Genomic DNA, 20,327 nt, shown 5'->3' on the forward strand with positions numbered 1-20,327 from the left:
CAGGGTTTCTGTGGCCTCTGTTCTTTTTACAAGTTTCCATTCTGCCTTTATACAATCCCAAGGCGGTGCTTAAAGCAGGGGCAGCCCTACATCTGACTCTGTAGATAGCAGAGGTATTATATATTTATGAATCGCTACTTACACTCTGAAGAATAAAACAAGCACTCACATAATTGCAAGTTGCTTTTGGTATGAAGTCAGTAGATGGCAAATGCTACACTGCAGCACCAAAAGGTTGATTATAATCAGACATCTTATTTACTTCACATAATACATTAGGAAGTTGTACCTGAGTTTGTAACATATGTAATGAATTAACAGCAATGGGATCAGGAGTGGATCTGTCACAAGTCTGTATCCAAACCAATAGTGGAAATCTGCATTGCATTCCCCCCCACCACAACTGGGCAGGGCAGTGCAAGAAACCTGCTCAGTATGTTATAGCTCAGAAATGATGCTCCATTTAAATCAACTGCCTGCTCACAAGAATGGAGAAATCCCAGCAGCACAGGCACAGGACCTCGGGCACACACATACCTTTGCTGCTAAGGTAGCTATGTGATCGCTCATTAAATCAATTACTGCATTAGAAGATGGGAGGGGGACAAATGCCATCACTTATTGTTTTTAAAAAGGTGATGAGGTTGGTCCTGGAAATTAATACAACTGAAGGGATGTAAATCCTCTGGCATCAGGGCATAAGCCAGCCATTGAGCTTCCCCTACATGCAAGTTAGTTTTTCTGTAGTTGTCCAGGTGGTTTTGTGCACCTTCCTCTGAAGAGTCTGGCATTGGCCTTTGTCACAGACAAGTTAACGCACTAGTCAGACCAACAGCTGATCCATTATGGCAATTCATGTGTTGTATTCTTCTCTCCCCTCCCCTCCCCTGGAGGAGCTACCCCATAGCAAGAGTAAGGAAGCGATTACTCTTTGGGCCCAGTCAACCCTTGGCCTTCAGTTTCCAAAGATGCCCAACAATGAGAGCTGTGATAGTGTGAGATACATAGAGAGCTGTCTACCAGGAAGTGGACTGGAAACGCTTCATTTCACACAGGTCACTGAACAGCATGCTGGGTTTGAGCCAGTGACTTAGATGGGATACAGATTTCAGAGTAGCAGCCATGTTAGTCTGTATCCGCAAAAAGAACAGGAGTACTTGTGGCACCTTAGAGACTAACAAATTTATTAGAGCATAAGCTTTCGTGGGCTGTAGCCCACGAAAGCTTATGCTCTAATAAATTTGTTAGTCTCTAAGGTGCCACAAGTACTCCTGTTCTTTTTTTAGATGGGATAGGATCTGTTGCCCATTCTCAATCCCTGAGCCAGACAGCTTGGTGCTTTCTTTTAAAACTAAGTTCTTATCAAGACATTACCAATGCGTTCCTGGTCCTGGAAAATGAGGTGCCAAGACAACCAAGCATTACAGTGACTTCTGTGTTTTCTGATATGCAGGGAAACTAAGTGCATCTCCATTTTGTCACCTGAAGCAGCTTGGAAACCAGACTCCAGAGGGATGCCAAAATAAACAGTTGGACGAACTCATTCTCTTTCCATTTCTCAGAGGCTGCGGTGGCTACAGCTTGGAGCTTTGCCTCATAAGAGCACAGGAACAGCCATAATGGGTCAGACAAATGGTCCATCTAGCCCTTTATCGTGTCTCTAACAGTGGCAAGTCCCAGAGCTACAGTTGAGTGATGCACCCAGTCTCCTCCTAGCTTCTGGTAGTCAGTTTAGGGTTGCACCAAACATGGGGTTGCATCCCTGACCATTTTGGCTGTCTTTTTTTAAACCTAGTTATACTTTTGGCCATCACTACATCCTCTAGCAATGAGTTTCAAAGGTTAATTGTGTGCTGTATGGAAAAAAAAAATACTTCCTCTTCTTTGTATTAAATCAGCTGCCTATTAATGTAATTTGGTGACCCCTGTATTTTGTATTGTGGGAAAGGATAAAAAACACTTCTCTATTCACTTTTTCCATACCATTCATGATTATGTAGACCTCTATCGTAACCCTCCTTAATAGTCTTTTGTAAGCACAACAGCCCTAATCTTTTTATTCTCCTCCTCCTATGGGAGCCGATCCATACCCTCGATCATCTTTGTTGCCCTTTTCAAAACCTTTTCCAGTTGCACTATATACTTTTGAGATGCAGCAACAGAACTGGACACAGTATTCAAGATGTGGGTGCACCATGGATTTTATACAGTAGCTTTATGATGTTTTCTGTTTTATTTTCTAACCTCTTCCTAATAGGCGAAGTATGTTAGGAACTTTTTGACTGCTACTGGACATTGAGCTAAAATTTTCAGAAAATCTTTGAGTGGTCACAGATAATTTAGAACCCATAGCTGTACGCGTGCAGTTAGGATTATTTTTTCCGCAATGTTCATTACTTTGCGCTTATCAACCCTGAATTTCATTGTCATTGTGTTGCCCAGTCACCCTGTTTAGTGAGATCCCCCGTAACGCTCCACAGCCAGCTTTGGCCTTAACTATCTTGAATATTTTTGTATCAGCAGCAATCCTTGCCACTTCAACATAATCATAAATGATCTGGAAAGGAGTGGACAGTGAACAGAACAGGTCCCAATACAGACCTTGGGGGACCTTGCTGTTGACCTCACTTCATTATGTAAAGTGACCATTTATTCCTACCCTGTGTTCCTTATCTTTTAAGAAGTTACTGATCCATGAGATGACCCTCCCTCTTATCCCATGACTGCTTGTTTTCCTTAAGAGCCATTAGAGAGGGATACCATCAAAGGCTTTCTGTACTGTCAGCATCATCCTAGGCCACATGTTTGCTGACCCCCTCAGAGAATTCTATTAGATTGGTGAGGCATTATTTCCTTTTACAAGAGCCATATTGACTCTTTCCCAACAAATCATGTTTATTTATCGGTCTGATCATTCTGTTCTTTACTATAGTTTCTGCCAATTTGCCCCAATACTGAAGTTAGGCTTACCGGCTTGTAATTGCCAGGATCACCTCTGGAGTCAGCGTTACATTAGCTACCTTCCAGTCATCAGGTACAGAGGCTTGTTTCAGGAATAGGTTATATACTAATTAGTAGTGCCATTTCACATTTGAGTTCCTTCAGAACTCTTGGGTGAAACCCTCTGCTCCTGGTGACTGATCAATTAAACTAATTTTTTTCTAAAACCTCTTCTACTGAGGCATTTAAGAAGCAATGGTCTTAAATTACAGCAAGGGTGGTTTTGGTTGGACCTTAGGAAAAACTTCCCATCAGGGTAGTGAAGCAGTGGAATAAACTGCCCAGGGATGTTGTGGAATCTCCGTCATTGAAGATTTTTAAGAGCAGGTTAGACAAACACCTGTCAGGGATGATCTGGATAATACTTAATCCTGCCATTAGTGCAGAGGACTGGACTAGATGCTCTCTCGACGTCCCTTCCAGTCCTAGGATAGTATGATCAGTGTGGGACAGCTGTGATGTGGGTATCTCCCCCACATCCTCTGCAGCGAAGATTGATTAAATGAATTCATTTAGCTTCTCTGCAATGGCCTCGTCATCCTTGAGAGCTCCTTTAATACCTTGCACATCGCAAGGCTGCTGTTCGGACAGACACACATGCAACAGTAAGGTGTAGACATTGGAGACAGTAAGTGCACACGGATGAGTGCTGTACATACCCAGGTCTATTCCTTTCAGTGGCCCAGAAAACACTTTGATAGCTTCCAGGTAGTTTCGCTGAAAAAAAAAATTAAAAAAATAAGACAAGAAGGTGAAAAATCACCACTTAAAGAGGTCATTGCCTGCTTATTACTCAGATTAGGTAACTTTTTCAAGCAAAGGTTCACATCTAATGAAATAAGATTCTCTCTCAGGTGCAGAGAAGCTCATAAGCTCAACTCGAGCCAGGAGAAAAAAAAAAAGTGGACCCCACCCTATACCTTGTACCTGTTAGTTTCACCAAAATATCTCTGTTCATCTTTAAGAGAAGTCAGTATGTCCCTGTATCATCTTCGGGGAGCGTGTTTATACCTAACTTGGGGTATTGGTGTGTTCTGGCACCATCCTTCTGGAATGTGTTCATGCAAGTATCCAGTGCTTTGCACTTCTTAGGAGTGTTTTGTGTTTTTGCAAAAATCAGCCATGTTCTCACCGAGTTTATGTACCTGACAGTGAATCTGCTTTGTAACAGAGCCTGACACCATGCCCCAGGCTCGCTCTTTCTACTACAGAGAGAAAAATGGACACTATATTTCTTCTTACTATATTAATCCGCCACAGAAGTACATTCAGTTTTGTACATTAGTTTAGGACAGTGTCTCCCTGGAACTGACATATGGTCCTAACAGCTGCAGAATGAACAAGCTGGCCAGAGATCTCTAGCGAGTTCTCCCACCTAGCAAGCGCTTTCTTTTTGGGACAGGGGTTAGAAAAAAGAATATGAAGGTCAAAGAGAAGAGCATCCCGACGAGTGGACAATCACTAAATACCCATAGATACTGTAAGAAAAATTCAATGCTGACAAAAGGAACCAACAGCCCAGATACTGAGACCAGCATTGGATCTATGTAGCCAGTGCCTCCTGCCAGCACAGCAGATTTAGAACTTGTTAAGATACTTGCAGAGACCTCTAATCGCTGCTTTAAAAAGGCACATCCAGAAGAACTGCCCCATCATATTGTTTAGGGAGACAGGTGAAGGGCTGTTCCATCTACTAGTGAGCCATTAGCAGACAAGTGGCAGCAGTTTGCTGCTGCCTCGAGCTGTTTTCAATCGGTGCAACTCACAAGCGAGCTGTACACACTGTGAAGACAGCCCCAAAAGCAGAACCAAACAATTACAGGGTGGTGCTTCTTCAGTTAGAGCAACACCTCACAGAAGGAGCATTTTACAAGGTCACTCAGCACCTAGCAACAGCTCTTCACTCACAGGCTAAGGTCTGGGACTCTTAAAAAGAGGGTCCCCACTTTCCAAAGAAAACAGCTACTCACCAGCTGCGGTGGCCCTGAGAGAACACACTTTGGGAGCCCCGTTTCCTTTAAGGTGAGAATCATTCCTGGAAGAGAGAGCAGGGAGAGTGCAGCTTTGGAAACAGCCTTCATCACAAACCCCCAGAAGTGCCTCCACAGCAAAGATTGTAATTCACTTTCCACTATCTGTCCAATTTCCACCTTTCTTCACAAGGAGATGTCACGCCCTGTGATTAAGGTCCTGGTCTGAGACTCAGGAGATCTGGGTCGAGTCCTTGACTCTGCTTTGTGTGACCTTGAGCAAGTCATTTCTCTTTGCACCCAGATCCCCATCTGTAAAACAAGGACCACCTCACAGGGATGTTGGGAGGATAAATCCATAAATGTTGGGAAGGCACACAGGTGCTACAGGGATGAGAATTACACTAGAGGAATGTGCTGTAGTGGAAAGTAATTGTAAATTTCCCAAAATTGGGACTCTAAATAATTTACTTCTGAAACACCTTTCCGCTCTCCTTTGCGGTGAAGAAACCTACCAACAAAAGGGAAATTGACTAGTAAAGGAAAACAGAATCTGATTATATACAAAGTGCTAAAATGCAAAGTAAATTGACAGATTAGAAAGACAATTTCCCCCTATCTTTTCCTGTTAGGGGGATCTTTGGTACTACTAGCAACTAAAGTAGGAAAGTTTAGACAGACATGACATTTTGAGAACAATTTACCACCTTAGTTGGTCTGGTACGAGCATGAAAGCTACCTTACAAGAACAGATTAAACCATATTGCAGTTGGGTGCTGGATAAGGAAACAAACCAACATGTACAGGCTGGCAGCAACTCAGTTTAATAACTGACTCCACCAAGCTATTAATTGGCCAAGCTTGTGAGTCCATATGCTCAATTTAAAAGCCTCCTCTCTGTCTAACATCTCTCTGTTTGAACACCACATCTGATCAAATCCAAAACTTCTAGGAATATTCTAGGCATCAGTGAGTGGGCAGGACCCTTTTTATGGAGGGGAGGGAAAGAGAGAAGGAGAAAAGAACCAGAAAACCAAAACTGGGAAAACAAAATACATGAAGCCCTCACCAACTCTTTAGCAGAGCCACAGCTGATGACACTCAATGCTTTTTAGCTTAATAGTATTTCATCACTTCCTAAACACCCAATAGAGCTTAATTAATGTGTTACAGGGAGAAAGTGCACCAATGGTGTGTGAAGGTCATACAGAACTCCTGTCATAAGGCAAGAAAGGGGGATCCTGGAATGGGTGAAGGGAAAAATGGGTGTGACTGGGGGACCCTGCAACAGGGGAAAGAGGAAAATCGAATGCACATAGAACCTCTGCAATGGGCGTGCACACAGAGCTGCTGTCATGGGGGAGAATGGGGGTAATACAACCTGTGGTGGGAGGGAGATTGGAAGAACCCAGTATGGGGGACAGAGCACATGCAGAGGCCTTGCTATGGTGGGAAAGGAAAATGGAGGCACACACAGAGCCCCTTGCATAGGGGGAGAATGGGAGATCCAGGTATGGGGGTGGGGGCACCCAGAACTCCTGCCAGAGGGAGATTGTGGGAGCTGCAGGGAGCCCCTGAAATAGCGGGAGTTGTGAGGGAGGCACACAGGGAGCTTGCTATAGGGATATGGAGGGAGGCAAGCAGCCCCTACTGTATGCAATAAACCCAGTCTAAATAAGCTACAAAGTGTGCACCTCCAGTCCCACTTACCAGACAAACCACCAACATTCGCCCAGTTCATTCTGGTCAGAAAGATGTTGTCTAAACGAGCTACTTTTAACCTGAAAAGAGAAAGGTTTGGATTATGGAATAACTGAAATGCAGCCTGTATGTCGTTACAGCTTCTTTCCTTTAAGAACACAGTAAGGACACTTACTTGTGTTCCTGCATAAGGCGCTGGAGCCCTTCCCCGCAGTTAAAGAGATATCTGGAATGAGATTAGAACTCTTATTAGAGGAAACATCGCATTTTTATATTAAAAGTAGTTTACTTTTGCCCCACTTTAAGAAGAAAGCTCAGCACAAGGATGGGTATAAATCCTGCAGCACTGATAGGGCAGTGCAGATACCTGGTTGGTCTAGTGTAGTGTCCTGCTTTGGGAGCCAGCAACCTCCACAGGGGCAGGGACACTTCACCTGAGGGCAGGTTAGCTTACAACTGCCCACAGGGGGGTCTAGAGGGGCTAAGTCTGATACAGCCCAGCAGGGGTGTAGGGCCAGGTAGCGCTACCGGCACGGTGCCGAGGATATGGCCCGCAGGAAGAGCCGGGGCCGGGCGACACCCGCGGTTTAGTGGGGTGGGGAGCGGGTCCTCAGTGCCTCCCGGTGACGCTGTTAGGCGCAGCCAGCGACGCGGGGAAGGCAGGCGGCCCAGGCCGGCCTGGTAGCGAGAGCCCAACAAGCAGCTACCCAGGCCGCCCCCGCACTGACCGGTTGTAGTCGGAGAAGACGTAGAGCGCGGCGCCCGAGTCCCGGTTCCCAGCCGCCACGACCTGCACGTAGACGATGCTGGGTCCGGGCGCGCCCAACTCCGAGCTCCACCGCTTCTCCCGGGCCCGCAGGTGCCGCAAAGGGTCCTTAGGCGGCTGGGGCCGGCGCGGCAGAGCAGGGCCCCGGGACATGGCGCGGCGGAGCGGAGTCCAGCGGCAATGCAGCTTCAGCCGCAGCCCCAGCAAACAGCCCCACATTCAGTAGCTACGTTGCCCCCGGCTTGGCCCGGCCTCCTCCACACGTGCTCTCCGACCGGTGTCACTCCCCTCGCATGTGACACTCATGGACCAATCCCGCCGCGCTCACCTCAACCATGGCGCACCTGCAGCCAATAAACATTCGCCATCGGACCCAGAATTCCCTCTCACGTGACACCGCCACCCAATCGAAATCAAGTATTAGTGCCTCTATTTCCTTCACCAGACACCGATCAGCTAATGAGAATTCAGCATCCGCGTGTCACGTTCCAACCAATGGGATTTCAGTAGCCAGCCACGCGCCCCTGTCATATGACACATGCTGGCCGTGCTATTTCACGTTCCGAGGGTCGTCACATGGCTAAGGGATTATTGAGCGGGATTAGCTCCCCCTCCCTTTGCGGGTGTCTGTTGGCAGCGCCCTGCGACATTGGCTGGGAGGGGGGCGGCTTTCGAAGAGCGCCTGCGCGAGGCTGCCCCCCCGCCCGGCGGAGCTCGCGGGGATCCGGAGGAGCGCGCGCGCTGCCCCGGGCGGGCTGTCGGCCCCTGGCGTGTCACGAGCGCGTCCGTGTGCGCCAGGCCTGACGCGGATCCCGAAGTGCGTTGCCGCGAGCGTGTCTCTGGCCCGGCCCTGGGCGGGGGGCTGCGCGTGCTGCGGTGTCGGTACGGTGGAAGGGGGCGGCTGGTCCCGGCCGGTTTGGGCGCGTGGCCCCAACCCGACCAGTTACAGCCTCCCCGCCTTCGAACCACCATTCCCGGGGGTTCAGTCCCGCGCTTGCGGCAATCACTGCGAGATAAAGGGCCCCGAATGCGGTGAATTCGGACTAAGGTACTTCGAATTCAGCTACGTTATTAACCTAGCTGAATTTGCGTACCTTAGTCCGAAGTAGGGGGTTAGTGTGGACCAGGCCATAGATACGCAACTTCAGCTACGGGGATAGCGTAGCTGAAGTCGACGTCTCTTAGATCGAATTACCTGCGGTCCACACGGCGCGGGATCTACGGCCACAGCTCCCCCATCGACTGCGCTACTGCCGCTCGCGCTGGTGTAGTTCCAGGTCGACGGGAGCACGTTCGGGGATCGATATATCACGTCTAGATGAGACGCGATAGATCGAGTACTACCCGCCGATTCGGCAGGTAGTCCGGACATACCCAGAGTGTAAAAGAATAAAGCCGATGTTAGCGTGCGTATCTCCAAAGGCTGGCTGAGAATACTTGACCTTGAAGGATCAGGGCATGGTCAAGTGAGGTTTCCCTTCCCTTGTAATAACATTTTCATTGGAGAACAACTCCTGATTCCTAACTTGAAAGTTTCTCAGACTGTTTCCCCCTTCAGATTTTTCTCTGTGCCTCATTTACTGTATCCTCTGATTCACATTTTACAGCTGTGGGTCCATTCTTTTACCATGTATTGTTTGTCAGAAATATTCAGCAATCAAAGAAGAATCCATTCCTGCTTTAGATCCAATAGGACTTTGTCAGCTACGGTCTCAAAGCAAGTCTCACACATTCACTACCACAGCATGTCACTGATATTGTGGTTTCAGCCCCTGGGCGACAAGTTGTTCACTGCAAACCAGTCCCCTACAAATCATCTATTTTTTATGGGTCACATCTTTAAAGGGAATTTCCACAGATTGAATTTGCAAGACACTGTTCTTGATATTTCACAGTTAGTAGCTATAATAAAATTCAAACTGATTATTTGACCATCCACTGTCTTAGCTATCCAGACTCCTGGCTCAAATTCTAGAGGTCCAGTTTTTAAACCCAATTTCCCCTAATTGAGTACAACTACGAATTTCTCAATCACTCTTATCTATTTGGGACCAATTAGGTGGTTCAATTCTGGATGCTTCATTTCCTACTATTTGTAGCATGTCTGGTTTACATTTGAGTCAGCGTCCACAATTCCTGTGCATGTCACAGCTCCTATTACACATTCATTTGCCAAACACCCAATTATTGTTGTTTAGTTGCTCAGAACTAACCAAAAATCGTGGGGCTGATCTTGGTACCTCCAAACTTTGCCCCTTCAGCTTGGTGTTTCCCCATTTCCCCAACTGGGAGAGGGACTTTCACTAGACACTTGCGATACTCTGTCCTGGCTTAAATTTATAACAGTTCTTTTAATAGTCAGTTTTTCCCAGAACTGGCATTTAACTGAACTGCTTTCTTAAAAAAACAAAACAAAACAAAAACCTCTTGCCAATCTTCCTTGTTTTACAACCATGGTTTTCTAACTTTTTGACCTGAGCCCACTCTTTTGAGTTACAATTTTTGGTTGCGGCCCCTGCCCCATCCAGACAAAAATAGACACATGCAAAATTATGCTTGATAGCTAAGGCTACGTTTTAGTCATGGGTATTTTTAGTAAAAGTCATGGGCAGTAAACAAAAATTCCTGGCCATTTGGGAGCTGCGGGGGCGGTGCCCTCGGTGGCCTGGCCATGCCTCCGCCTAGCAGCTGAGTGAGGGGGATGTTGCTGCTTCCAGGGAGTCCCTCCGGTAAGCGCCGCCCAGAGTGCGCCTCACCCCGTCTCATACCCCAATCCCCTGACCTCTCCCACACACCCAAACTCTGCTGCTGTTGGGGGGGGGGGAGGTCCAGGGGCCTGAGACTGCCCCATCAGCGGCCGGTGCAGTTGGCGCAGGCGCTGCCTGAGTTGCGCCTGCCGCTGTAGAAGTCACTTAATCTGTGACTTCCATTACCTCCATGACAAACTTGCAGCCTTATTGATAGCATAAATGTAACAGAGACCTTAACAGAACTTTAATTAAATTACCTACACCTGTACATTTCAAATACACAGATACTTAATGTGAAGGGTGTGCCTGTTTCTCTGTGGACAGTTTATCAATTTTTGAGGAGATTTTTGAAACTGACACTTTGAAGTTCTCCTCCTCTTCCAGTCTCGAATGGTACTTGGTCTTTAGCACAGCCAGCGCAGAGAATCCAATCTCACACAGCTAAGATGAACCAAATGGTAAAAGAGGTTTGATTTCACACTTCGACAAAGCTAGATATTCTGAGCCAACTTTCAACCAAAAATCCCCCATAGACTATTTTTAAAATTGAATTTCCAGTGTCCTATCACTCTGAAGTTAATCAGCTACTCTTGAATGTCATTTGAGAGATGGGACAAGGTCACTGTCTCAGTTACAAAAGGTTGGATAATCCAGTCATTCAGGGGTGCATTTCCTTTGGGAAAATATTTATTCAAACTGGCTCTGAGAGAAGTCTAGTGATTCTCGATTGGCTCCACAACACTCAATAGTTCAGATTCTCTTTCCTCGATAGCGTCAGTTAACAACGGGAATGGACTGCTTAAACCAGTTTCAATCTTTGTTTTCCAGAGATCTACCTTTCTCTTGAATGCCAGAATCTTGTGCAGTTCAAAAATAGTACTTTCTGTTCCTTGCTATGAGACATTTAGAGAATTCAGTTTGTCAAAAATATCAACAAGGCCTGTCTGTGTTGCTGAAATTCTAATCCACTAGAAAAAGTCAAACTTCATTTCTCAGTTCATAAACGCGTTTCAACACTTTCCCCATGGGTAGCCACCTGACTTCTGTGTGAAACAACAAAGCATCGGGCTCCACTCCCATTTCTGCACAAAGCATTGCAAAGAGATGTGCCTTTGTGGGCTGCATCTTGATAAAGTTCACAATTTTAATAGAAGAACTCAGAACATCAGTAAGTTCCTGATCCATGTTTCGAGTTGAAAAGACTTCACGGTGTATCATACAATGAGTCCATTATATATGTGGAGCAATTTCAAACACTTTGACTTTCAAGCCTGCCCTATCTCCAGACATAGAAGGGGCTCCATCCATGCAGATTCCAGTACAGGCTTCCCATTTCAACTTGTGAAAAATTAGGAACTTGTTTAAAGTGTTAAACAGCTCAGATCCAGTTACACGTGTCTTAATTGGCTTGCAGAACAAAAAAAATCTTCCAATATTGATGTTTCATGAGAGTACCAAATGTAAGCAATTAAATGAGCTTTTGATAGATCTGTTGTTTCATCCAACTGGACTGCAAATAAACTGGATTGCAATCAAGAGATTAGCTGTGCCTTGATATTTTCTGACATGTCAGAAATTTGGCGGCTGACTATGTTGTTTTAACTTCTTTGCCACACTGTCACAAGCATCATCCTGCAAATGTCAATTGCAGCTGGGAGAATCAGTTCTTCCCCGGGGCGGCTCCAGGCACCAATGCACCAAGCGCATGCCTGGGGCGGCAAGCCGAGGGGGCGGCCTGCCAGTCGCTGTGAGGGCGGTAGTCAGGCTGCCTTTGGCGGCGTGCCTGCGGGAGGTCTACCGGTCCCGCGGTTTCAGCGGTGGGTACACCGAAGGCGTGGGTCCGGCGAACCTCCCTCAGGCACACCACCGAAGGCTGCCTCACTGCCGTTCTTGGGGCGGCAAAATACATAGAGCCGCCCCTGGTTCTTCCCCAGTTTTTGTAAGTCTTTTTATTCTTGGCAATGTGGTATGTAACTTGATATGATGCTTTTAAAGCACTTGTGGAATAGATACCACATTTTTCATTTTGTTTATTAATTTCTTGTAGCTTTCATTCGAAAAAATCTCTGATCTTTCCTACCAAATCACCATGTTTTGTTTCTAAATGGTGTCTTAATTTTGTTGGCTTCAGGCTATCATGTGCTAAAGTTACTGCACAGACTACACATTGATTTCTCCATTAACTGCAATGGAAGTGAAACTAAAATCCATATATGCTTCATCATATTTTATTGTTTTTGCAGATTTTTTCTTTGTATAGACTTTAGCCATTTCAGCTTCTGGCTTTTGTTTTGGAACAGTAACATCTTCTGTCAGTAAGTACCAATCCATTTTTCACCACACAATGATATGAAAAAAATATCAAACTCACCAGTGAAATAAGCACTACACAACTGCTTGTTGTAAGGACAGCATATGATACTAAACTGGAAGGCGGGAAAGGTAGATGTTTCTATAGAAATGATTGGAGGGGGGTGTGGCCTTCCATTGTCAACCCTGGGATGGCTGGTGCCCAGGGGTCCTGCACCTTCTGGAACGTTCCTCCATTCCCCCCCACACCCCAGTGGGGTGTGCCCACACTTTGAAAACTTGTGTTTTACAAACTGAATTTAAGAATTTTTCTAACCATTCAAAAATCATAAAATCATAGGACTGGAAGAGACCCCATCCGGAACCGCTTTCATTTGGCCAAATAGACCACTCCGGTAGAGGGCATTCTACGTTTGAAGAGGATGAAGGCACAATCGGCCAAATTAGACTACCTGTGTGCATGCAGCTATGTTACCTAGCAACCTCAGGCAAACTTGGGCTGTGGTTGAGGGTTGAGACTGCAGTTCCAGACATAGGTGGCAAATTGCGTGGAATTGGTCAGTTGTCAGAAATGCTCTTCAACTTGATTCTTTGAGTTGGAATCAATGTTGACTTCCTGCTGTTTAGGATGGAACTTTTTTTGAAGTTAAATGCTACTGTGGTAGGATTTTTTGGTATTTTCCCTCCCAAAAGGATGTTACATTTAATTACATTATGATCACTATCATAGGTGCTGACTTTTATTTTTTTTGGGGTGCTCCATCCCCGCTCCTCCCTGAGGCCCTGCCCCCACTCTGCCCCTTCTCCTGAGGCCCCACCCTCGCTCCGCCTCTTCCCGCCCCTGCTCTGCCTCCTCCCGGAGGCCCCAACTTACCTGCTGCTCTCTGGCCTCCCCCAAGCCTCTTTCCCAGCTGCCCAGCAGCTGATGGGTGGGGCCCCAATGAACAGTAGTGGCTGGGGGGTGCTGAGCACCCACTATTTTTTTCTGTGGGTGCTCCAGCCCTGGAACACCCACAGAGTCTGTGCCTATGGTCACTATTACTAAGAGGTTCAGCTATATTCACCTCTTGGACCAGATTCTGTGCTCCATTTAGGACTAAATCTAGAATTGCCTTTCTCCTTGTGGGTTCCAGGACTAGTTACTCTAAGGAGCAGTCATTAATGATGTCTAGAAACTTTATTTCAGCATCCCATCCTGAAGTGACATGTACCCAGTCAATATAGGGATAGCTGAAATCCCCTATTATTACTGAGTTTTCTATTGTTATAGGCTCTCTCAGTTCCTGGAACATTTCACAATCACCGTCCCATGCTGGTCAAGTAGCTGGTAGTATATTCCTACTGCGATACTTCTAGCATTTGTATACAAGCCCTTATTAAGTATGTCACGCTTTAGTTGTCTGCCTTCAAGTGATACTGTTTCTCTTCAGTTCTTACCTTTACTTTATCAACTTCTATCCTCTCCTCTTTACTAGGATATAGAGAATCCCTGTTAATAGGTCCTCCCCTAAGGGATGTCTCTGTCTGAACAGTATGCTCCTCTGCACAGTTGGCTTTCCCCCAGCCCTTCATTTAAAAACTGCTTTATGACCTTTTTAATTTTACATGCCAGCAATCTGGTTCTGTTTTGGTTTAGGTGGAGCACATCCTTCTTGTGTAAGCTCCTCCTTTCCCCAAAGGTTCCCCAGTTCATAATAAACCTAAAATCTTCCTCCCAACCCCATTGTTTCATCCACACATTGACACCCCACCATTCTGCCTGGTCTTCTTCTCTTACCTAGAAAACTACATTTGGCCTCCAGGACCTCTTTCCTACCTTTTCCTATGTCATTGGTGCCTCCCTGTAAACCAACCACTGGCTCTTCTCCAGAACTACACATAAGTCTATCTAGATGTCTCGAGAGATCCACAGCCTTTGCACCAGGCAGGCAAGTCACCATGCAGTTCTGGTCATCACAAATCCAGCTATTTATGTTTCTTATGATCAAATCCCCCATAACTATTACCTGTCTCTTCCTAATAACTGGAGTTCCCTCCCCCGGAGAGGTATTCTCAGTGTGAGAGGATACCACGACATTATCTGGAAGGAGGGACCCAACTATGGGATCGTTTCTTTCTACTCCAGTTGGATGTTCTCCTTCCCTGAGACTTTCACCCTCCTTAACAGCACAGAGGCTGTCAGACCGGGACTGGGACCGTTCTACTGTGTCCCGGAAAGTCTCCTCTATGTACTTCTGTCTCCCTTAGCTCCTCCAATTCAACCACTCTGGTCTCCTGAGGCCATACTTGGTCTCTGAGGGCAAGGAGCTCCTTGCACCAAATGCACACAAGGCAAGTAATCGTACTGTGCAATGAACTGGATAGCCCCCACTCTGCTGCTGGACTTCTACGTGCATTATTTTTACTTGTGCATCTTGTTGTATTGTACCGTTAAGCCACTAGGTGGCACAGTGTGTAAAATTACCTTATTTAAGTTAACTTCAGCCATACCTGGCAGAGCATTAAAGGATCTTATGATGAACCCATCTGGTGTGTACCTTGCTCAGAAGGAAACTCTGCAGCCAGCCCATATCTGGTTGAACTTTGACTGACAATGGGGAGGAAGGGTCTGATCAGAACCTGTGAACCAGCCAGGGGAGCCCCGGAACTCTTCAAGAGAAAAAGGATTGGGCCCACTGAGAGTGGGACCCTGTTTCCCCGCCACACACACACACCCAACTGCCCAGGACTCACCATCACCATCCTGACCCCAGGAGCAGCAAGGGAAGCCTCCTGAGACAAGCAAGCAGCTTCTTCCTGCCTCAGGAATCCAACTCAGCTTAGGGAGAATCATAGTTACTCCTACCGTTTACCCGTAGTTCAGTGAATTTCTTCACTTTGACCTCCAAAGCACTGGGCAGAAAACACATTGTGTCAGCTGTTGGATTCCCCTGGTCTGCACCAATTCTAAGTCAGCTGCTAGGTGCCGGCCGAGGCAGAATGGTCTGTCCCCCTCCCCGATGGAGGGGGAGAGGTGTGGTATGCCTGGTGCACCTGTGTTGATCCACAGGCAAAGGCTGGCTCAAGTCCAGAGTTGCTGCCACCCATGGCTCAAACCCAGCCCTGCTTCACACTGCAGCCCAAATGACCTTAGAAACAATCCTTATCCCTAAGTTACAGATCTGGTTTGCCAACTTCCCTTACCTTATAGACTTTAAGGCCAAAAGGGACCATTATGATCATCTAGTCTGACTTGCACATTGCAGGCCACAGAACCTCACCCACCCACTCCTGTCATAGGCCCAGAATCTCTAGCTGAGTTACTGACATTCTCTAATCATGGTTTAAAGACTTCAAGTTACAAAGAGTCCACGATTTACACAATTAGTTCAAACCAGCAAGTGACCTGTGCCCCATGCTGCAGAGGAAGGTGAAACCCCTTCTCTGCCAATCTGACCTGGGGAAAGTTCCATCCCAACTCCAAATATGGTGATCAGTTAGACCCTGAGCATGTGCGAGAGACCCAAAAGCCAGAAACCTGAGAGACAAATCTCTATAGTAACTCAGAGCCCTCTCCCTCTAGTGTCCTATCACCAGCCATTGGAAATATTTGATACTCGCCGTCACAGATCTGCTACATGCCATTGTAGGCAGTCCCTACAGGCCTGTAGTTTCCTGAATCACATTTCCCTTCCCCCTTTCTTAAAAATAAGTACTATATTTGAAATTCGCCAGTCATAGGGTATGACCCCCGAGTTTACATATTAATTGAAAATCCTTGCCGGTGGGCTTGCAATTTCATGTGCCAGTTCCTTTAATATTTATAGATGGAGATTATCTCCCCCCCCAGTTTAGTCTCATTAAACTGTTTGACTTCTACCTCAGAAGTGGTAACTTCTACTTCCCTATCCTCACTTCCATTAGCCACCCTGCCGCTACCCCTAAGCTCCTCATTACCTTACTAAAAATGGAGGCAAAATATTCATTTAGGTTTTGGGTCAAGCCTAGATTATCTTTAATCTCCACCCCCTCTTCAATGCTTAGTGGTCCCACTTCTTTCCTTGTTTTCTTATTATTTATATGGCTATAGAACCTTTTCTTTTTCATTTTAATTCCCTTTGCAAGGTCAATTCTGCTTGGCTCTTGGCAGTTCTCACTTTGTCCCTACACTTTCTGGCCCCCAAGATGTAGCTTTCCTTGTTGATCCATCCCACCTTGCATTCCTTGTAGGCTTTCTGCTTTCTCTTAATCACCTGTTTGAGCTGTTTCGTCCAGCTTGGTCTGCAACCCTTTCCTATGCATTTCCCCCCCTTTGTTCAGGATGCAGGCTTCAGATAGTTTCTGCAGCTTTGACTTAAAGTAATTCCAAACCTTCTCCACATTCAGATCCTTGAGTTCTTCATTCCAGCCCAGTGGTGCTGGAACACTTTTTATAGTGGGGGTGCTGAAAGCCAGCAAAACTGTAAAGTAGTGGTCCCCAAACTTTTTACCTTGTGCCTTCCCTTACCCCTGTCTGTTCCCACCCACCCACACTCCCCAGAGCTGGGGCTGGGGGGGGACGACATGGACGTGGATAAGGGTGCCGAGGCTGGGGCCACAGCTGGGGGTGGGCACGGAGTCCTGGGTGTGGGGCCATCAGCTGGGACCCCTGGCGCAGGGCCAGGAGCAGAGTTCTGGGCACAGGGCCAGGAGCCGGGACCACGGGCACAGGGCCAGCAGCAGAACCGGGGCCAGGAGCAGAGCCCCGCATGCGAGGCCAGCAGTGGAGCCAGGGCCAGGAGCAGAGCCCTGGGCACGGGACCGGTAGCTGGGGCCAGCAGCCGGAGCCAGGGCCAAGAGCAGTGCTGGGTGGTGTTCCCTTTCCACCGTCCGTGTGGGCTGGCCCAGACCCCAACCGTGCCCCCCTGAACATTGCTTGGCACGCCCCACAGATTGGAGACTTCTAGGTTATTATTTTAAAGTATGTTAAGAAAATGAAGCCAACATCTATCTATCTATCTATGCAGTTAAATAGCTGAACATAAAAATGACTTGTTTACTTAAAAAACCCCAAAACCCTGGCACTGTCAATGGCCAGTCAGAAGGCTCCAAAGGTGGACTTGGGCTCCGGTGGCATGCTGATGAATTTTTTCATGAGGGAATGAATATCTAGTGCATCCAGAATGTCACTGTGTACGTCCATTAGAGCAAGGTGTGTTGGGTTCTTCTGGGTCATTGTGCTACATATCCAAGTGTTAAGGTGATGGAGGGTAGAAAAATATCACTCTGACTCAGCAACTGACACTGGTAAATACAAGCTAAGTTTAATGAAATTTTCCGTTTCTTTAAAGAGTTCCCTTGTTTGAGCTGTAGAGTTCCAAAAAAATGCTGCAATCTCTGGAACAGTATTGAATGACTTTTCTTTGGTGAGATCATCCAGCATTATTAACTGCACGTAAAGTTTGGATTTATGAAATTGATGTGGAAGGTGAAGTTGAGAGTTTGCCTCGACATCTACAGAGCTTATCTTGCCCGTGCTGCATCAATAAGAATTTTCTCCCTGTATGCTGCAGTTTTCATTCCATCCTGGTCGACACGTCAGTGTAGTTCAGCCTTTACCAGATCCAGGGCTTCGTAAAATTCTTGGTTCCATAGCATTTCATTTGTTTCAGACACGTCTTCTACTTCAGTAGTTTGGTGAAAGAGAGCTGGTGTTTGCTAAGCCTAGTTTTAGGCTATGGAATCTTTAGCTTGTTCTTGGCTGCACAGTAATTCATTTTGGTCATCATCTCCTGAACTGTGGCATCCTGTCTTAGTACACTTATCCATTCTGCTAACAATTGTACACATTCAAATGCTCCAAGTGCACTTGCATTACCACTCTGAAGGCTTTAGCTAATGTTTCACTGGGTCCAAAATACAGCTTTGCAGCACAGTAAACCGAAGTATGTCCTTGCATTTTTAGCTTGTTTGAAAAGCCCGGCTATCTTGCTCACATTTCGCTTCTAACACTGCTGTCATGCTGAAGGGTTAGCAGGGTCTCCAGGAGTACACTAAGTGGAACAAACCCAGGAGATTGCTACTGTACAAACACACCACCTAGTGGGGCACAGACCTAAAATATTGCACACTGCTTCACGGCAGCCAAAGACAGATTCGTAATGTGTTTATGCTTTGCAGATTCTCAAATAAGAACAGACACATCCTGAACAAAGTTTAGTGTGTCTGCCACAAGACGTACTTCCTGGCCCACCTCTTGCAGAACAAGATCCAGTGAATGGTTACTAGTGAACAAACAGTGAATCTGGGTATAGGCACTGACTCCGTGGGTGCTCCAGGGCTGAAGCACCCATGGGGTAAAAATGGTGGGTGCTGAGCACCCACTGCCAGCCCCCCTATCAGCTCCCCCCTTTCCCTCCCAGTGCCTCTCGCCTGCCAGTGGGCCCTGCCAATCAGCACCTCCCCCTCCCTCCCATGCCTCCCACCTGCCATAATCAGCTGTTTCGCAGTGTGCAGGAGGCTCTAGTGGGGAGGAGTAGGGATGGGGCATGCTTGGGGTAGGAGTTGGATGGGGGCGGGAAGAGGCGGGGCGGGGGTGAGGGCTTGGGGGAAGGGGTGGAGTGGGGGCAGGGCCTGGGGCAGAGCCAGGGGTCGAGCACCCCCAGGCACATTGGAAAGTTAGCGCCAGTGAATCAGGACATATTTCTTTTAAGTCGGGATTGCACACCCGAGAACCGACCAGTCATGTTGCTTGCGCCATCAAAACAATAACCCTGCAGACATTCGGGAGGCAGATTCCATCGAAAGAAAACATCTTTGATACACAAAAATAAAGTTTTTGCTGTAGTGTTGGGCACATTGTAAAATCCCAGAAAATTACTTTGTACATTAAGAGTTTTATCTGTAAACTGCAAGTTACATGGAAACTGCTCACATGTACTTATATCTGTCATTCCATCTGCAGTCAGTCCGAAGAATGGACTTCCTAGGGCTTGTGACACTATTTTCCACTGAATTGCATGAGCAAAAAGTTCAGTAATCTCATTGTGGATAGTGTCCGATATCCAGTTGTCATGTCTGTGTAGCCATTCTCTAGCAGTGAGTTCAGTGTATGTCCATTCTAACATTAGCTGCCAGAATACTCCATCATGATTTTTGTGGCTTCTAAAAGGCAATCCCTGATGGCCAAGGAACTTGATGGACCCAAACAACAGTTCTAACACAGTTCTTGCAGTGTTTTTGTTCTTTGGCAACACAATCTGGCAGAAGAGCATTAATGGGTGTACAACCAAGCCCGGCAATCTTCTTCACAGCTTCTGTGTGAAAGTGTGATTTTTCATGCCCGCTAAACGTTTCAGAAGCTTTCCACCAGTTTCAAAAGCCACCCCTAACAAAAGTAAATTCACGCCTGTCATTGATCAGTCTTTTCTCAGTTGCTTTTAAACAGGTAAAGCAAAGAACATGATCACTTCCCTTTATATAGTGTAGCCATGGCCATTTTTCAACCCAGCCAAACTGAAATCATCAGGTGAAATTTTCTATCCCAAAGCACCTTGTAGGAGAACTGTAGTCCCTTGGCTGAAAAGGCTGATCTGGCTGTGGTTTCTGGCTGAGGCAGACTGCTGGCGGGAATCACGGGATCCGCCTTCACTGGAATCGGGGAACTTGCATTGTTTGAATTACTGCTCAAACCAGCACCCCCCAGTTAGCAGAATTTGTGATGAGCAGATTTTAGTTGGTGGTTCAGCTGAGTAAGTCACCAAAAAGTCTGATATTCTTTTTTGTGACATTCTTGAATGACTACATGCCATGGACATGCCATACGTTAACAAATTTACACTTCAACTGCTATCTGACACTTGAGAGATTGCA

At 46.6% G+C, this 20,327-nt stretch overlaps 1 protein-coding gene across 1 annotated transcript in view; it reads right to left on the reverse strand.

The window, feature by feature from the left end:
• Window positions 1-7,672, reverse strand: part of ELAC2 (elaC ribonuclease Z 2) — a 30,246-nt gene extending 22,574 nt beyond the window's left edge. The window contains exons 1-5 of the mRNA XM_024208239.3: window positions 7,400-7,672; window positions 6,847-6,897; window positions 6,681-6,751; window positions 4,971-5,035; window positions 3,660-3,717 (exon numbers count right to left, since the gene is read on the reverse strand). Of these exons, the coding sequence (XP_024064007.2) occupies window positions 3,660-3,717; window positions 4,971-5,035; window positions 6,681-6,751; window positions 6,847-6,897; window positions 7,400-7,656 (502 nt within the window). The 5' untranslated portion in view covers window positions 7,657-7,672. The remainder of the gene's footprint in view (window positions 1-3,659; window positions 3,718-4,970; window positions 5,036-6,680; window positions 6,752-6,846; window positions 6,898-7,399) is intronic.
• Window positions 7,673-20,327: the final 12,655 nt, after the last annotated feature.

This window comes from Terrapene carolina, unplaced genomic scaffold (assembly GCF_002925995.2).
Source record: "Terrapene carolina triunguis isolate 2854851 unplaced genomic scaffold, T_m_triunguis-2.0 Scaffold192, whole genome shotgun sequence".
Classification (NCBI taxonomy): Eukaryota; Metazoa; Chordata; order Testudines; family Emydidae; genus Terrapene; species Terrapene triunguis.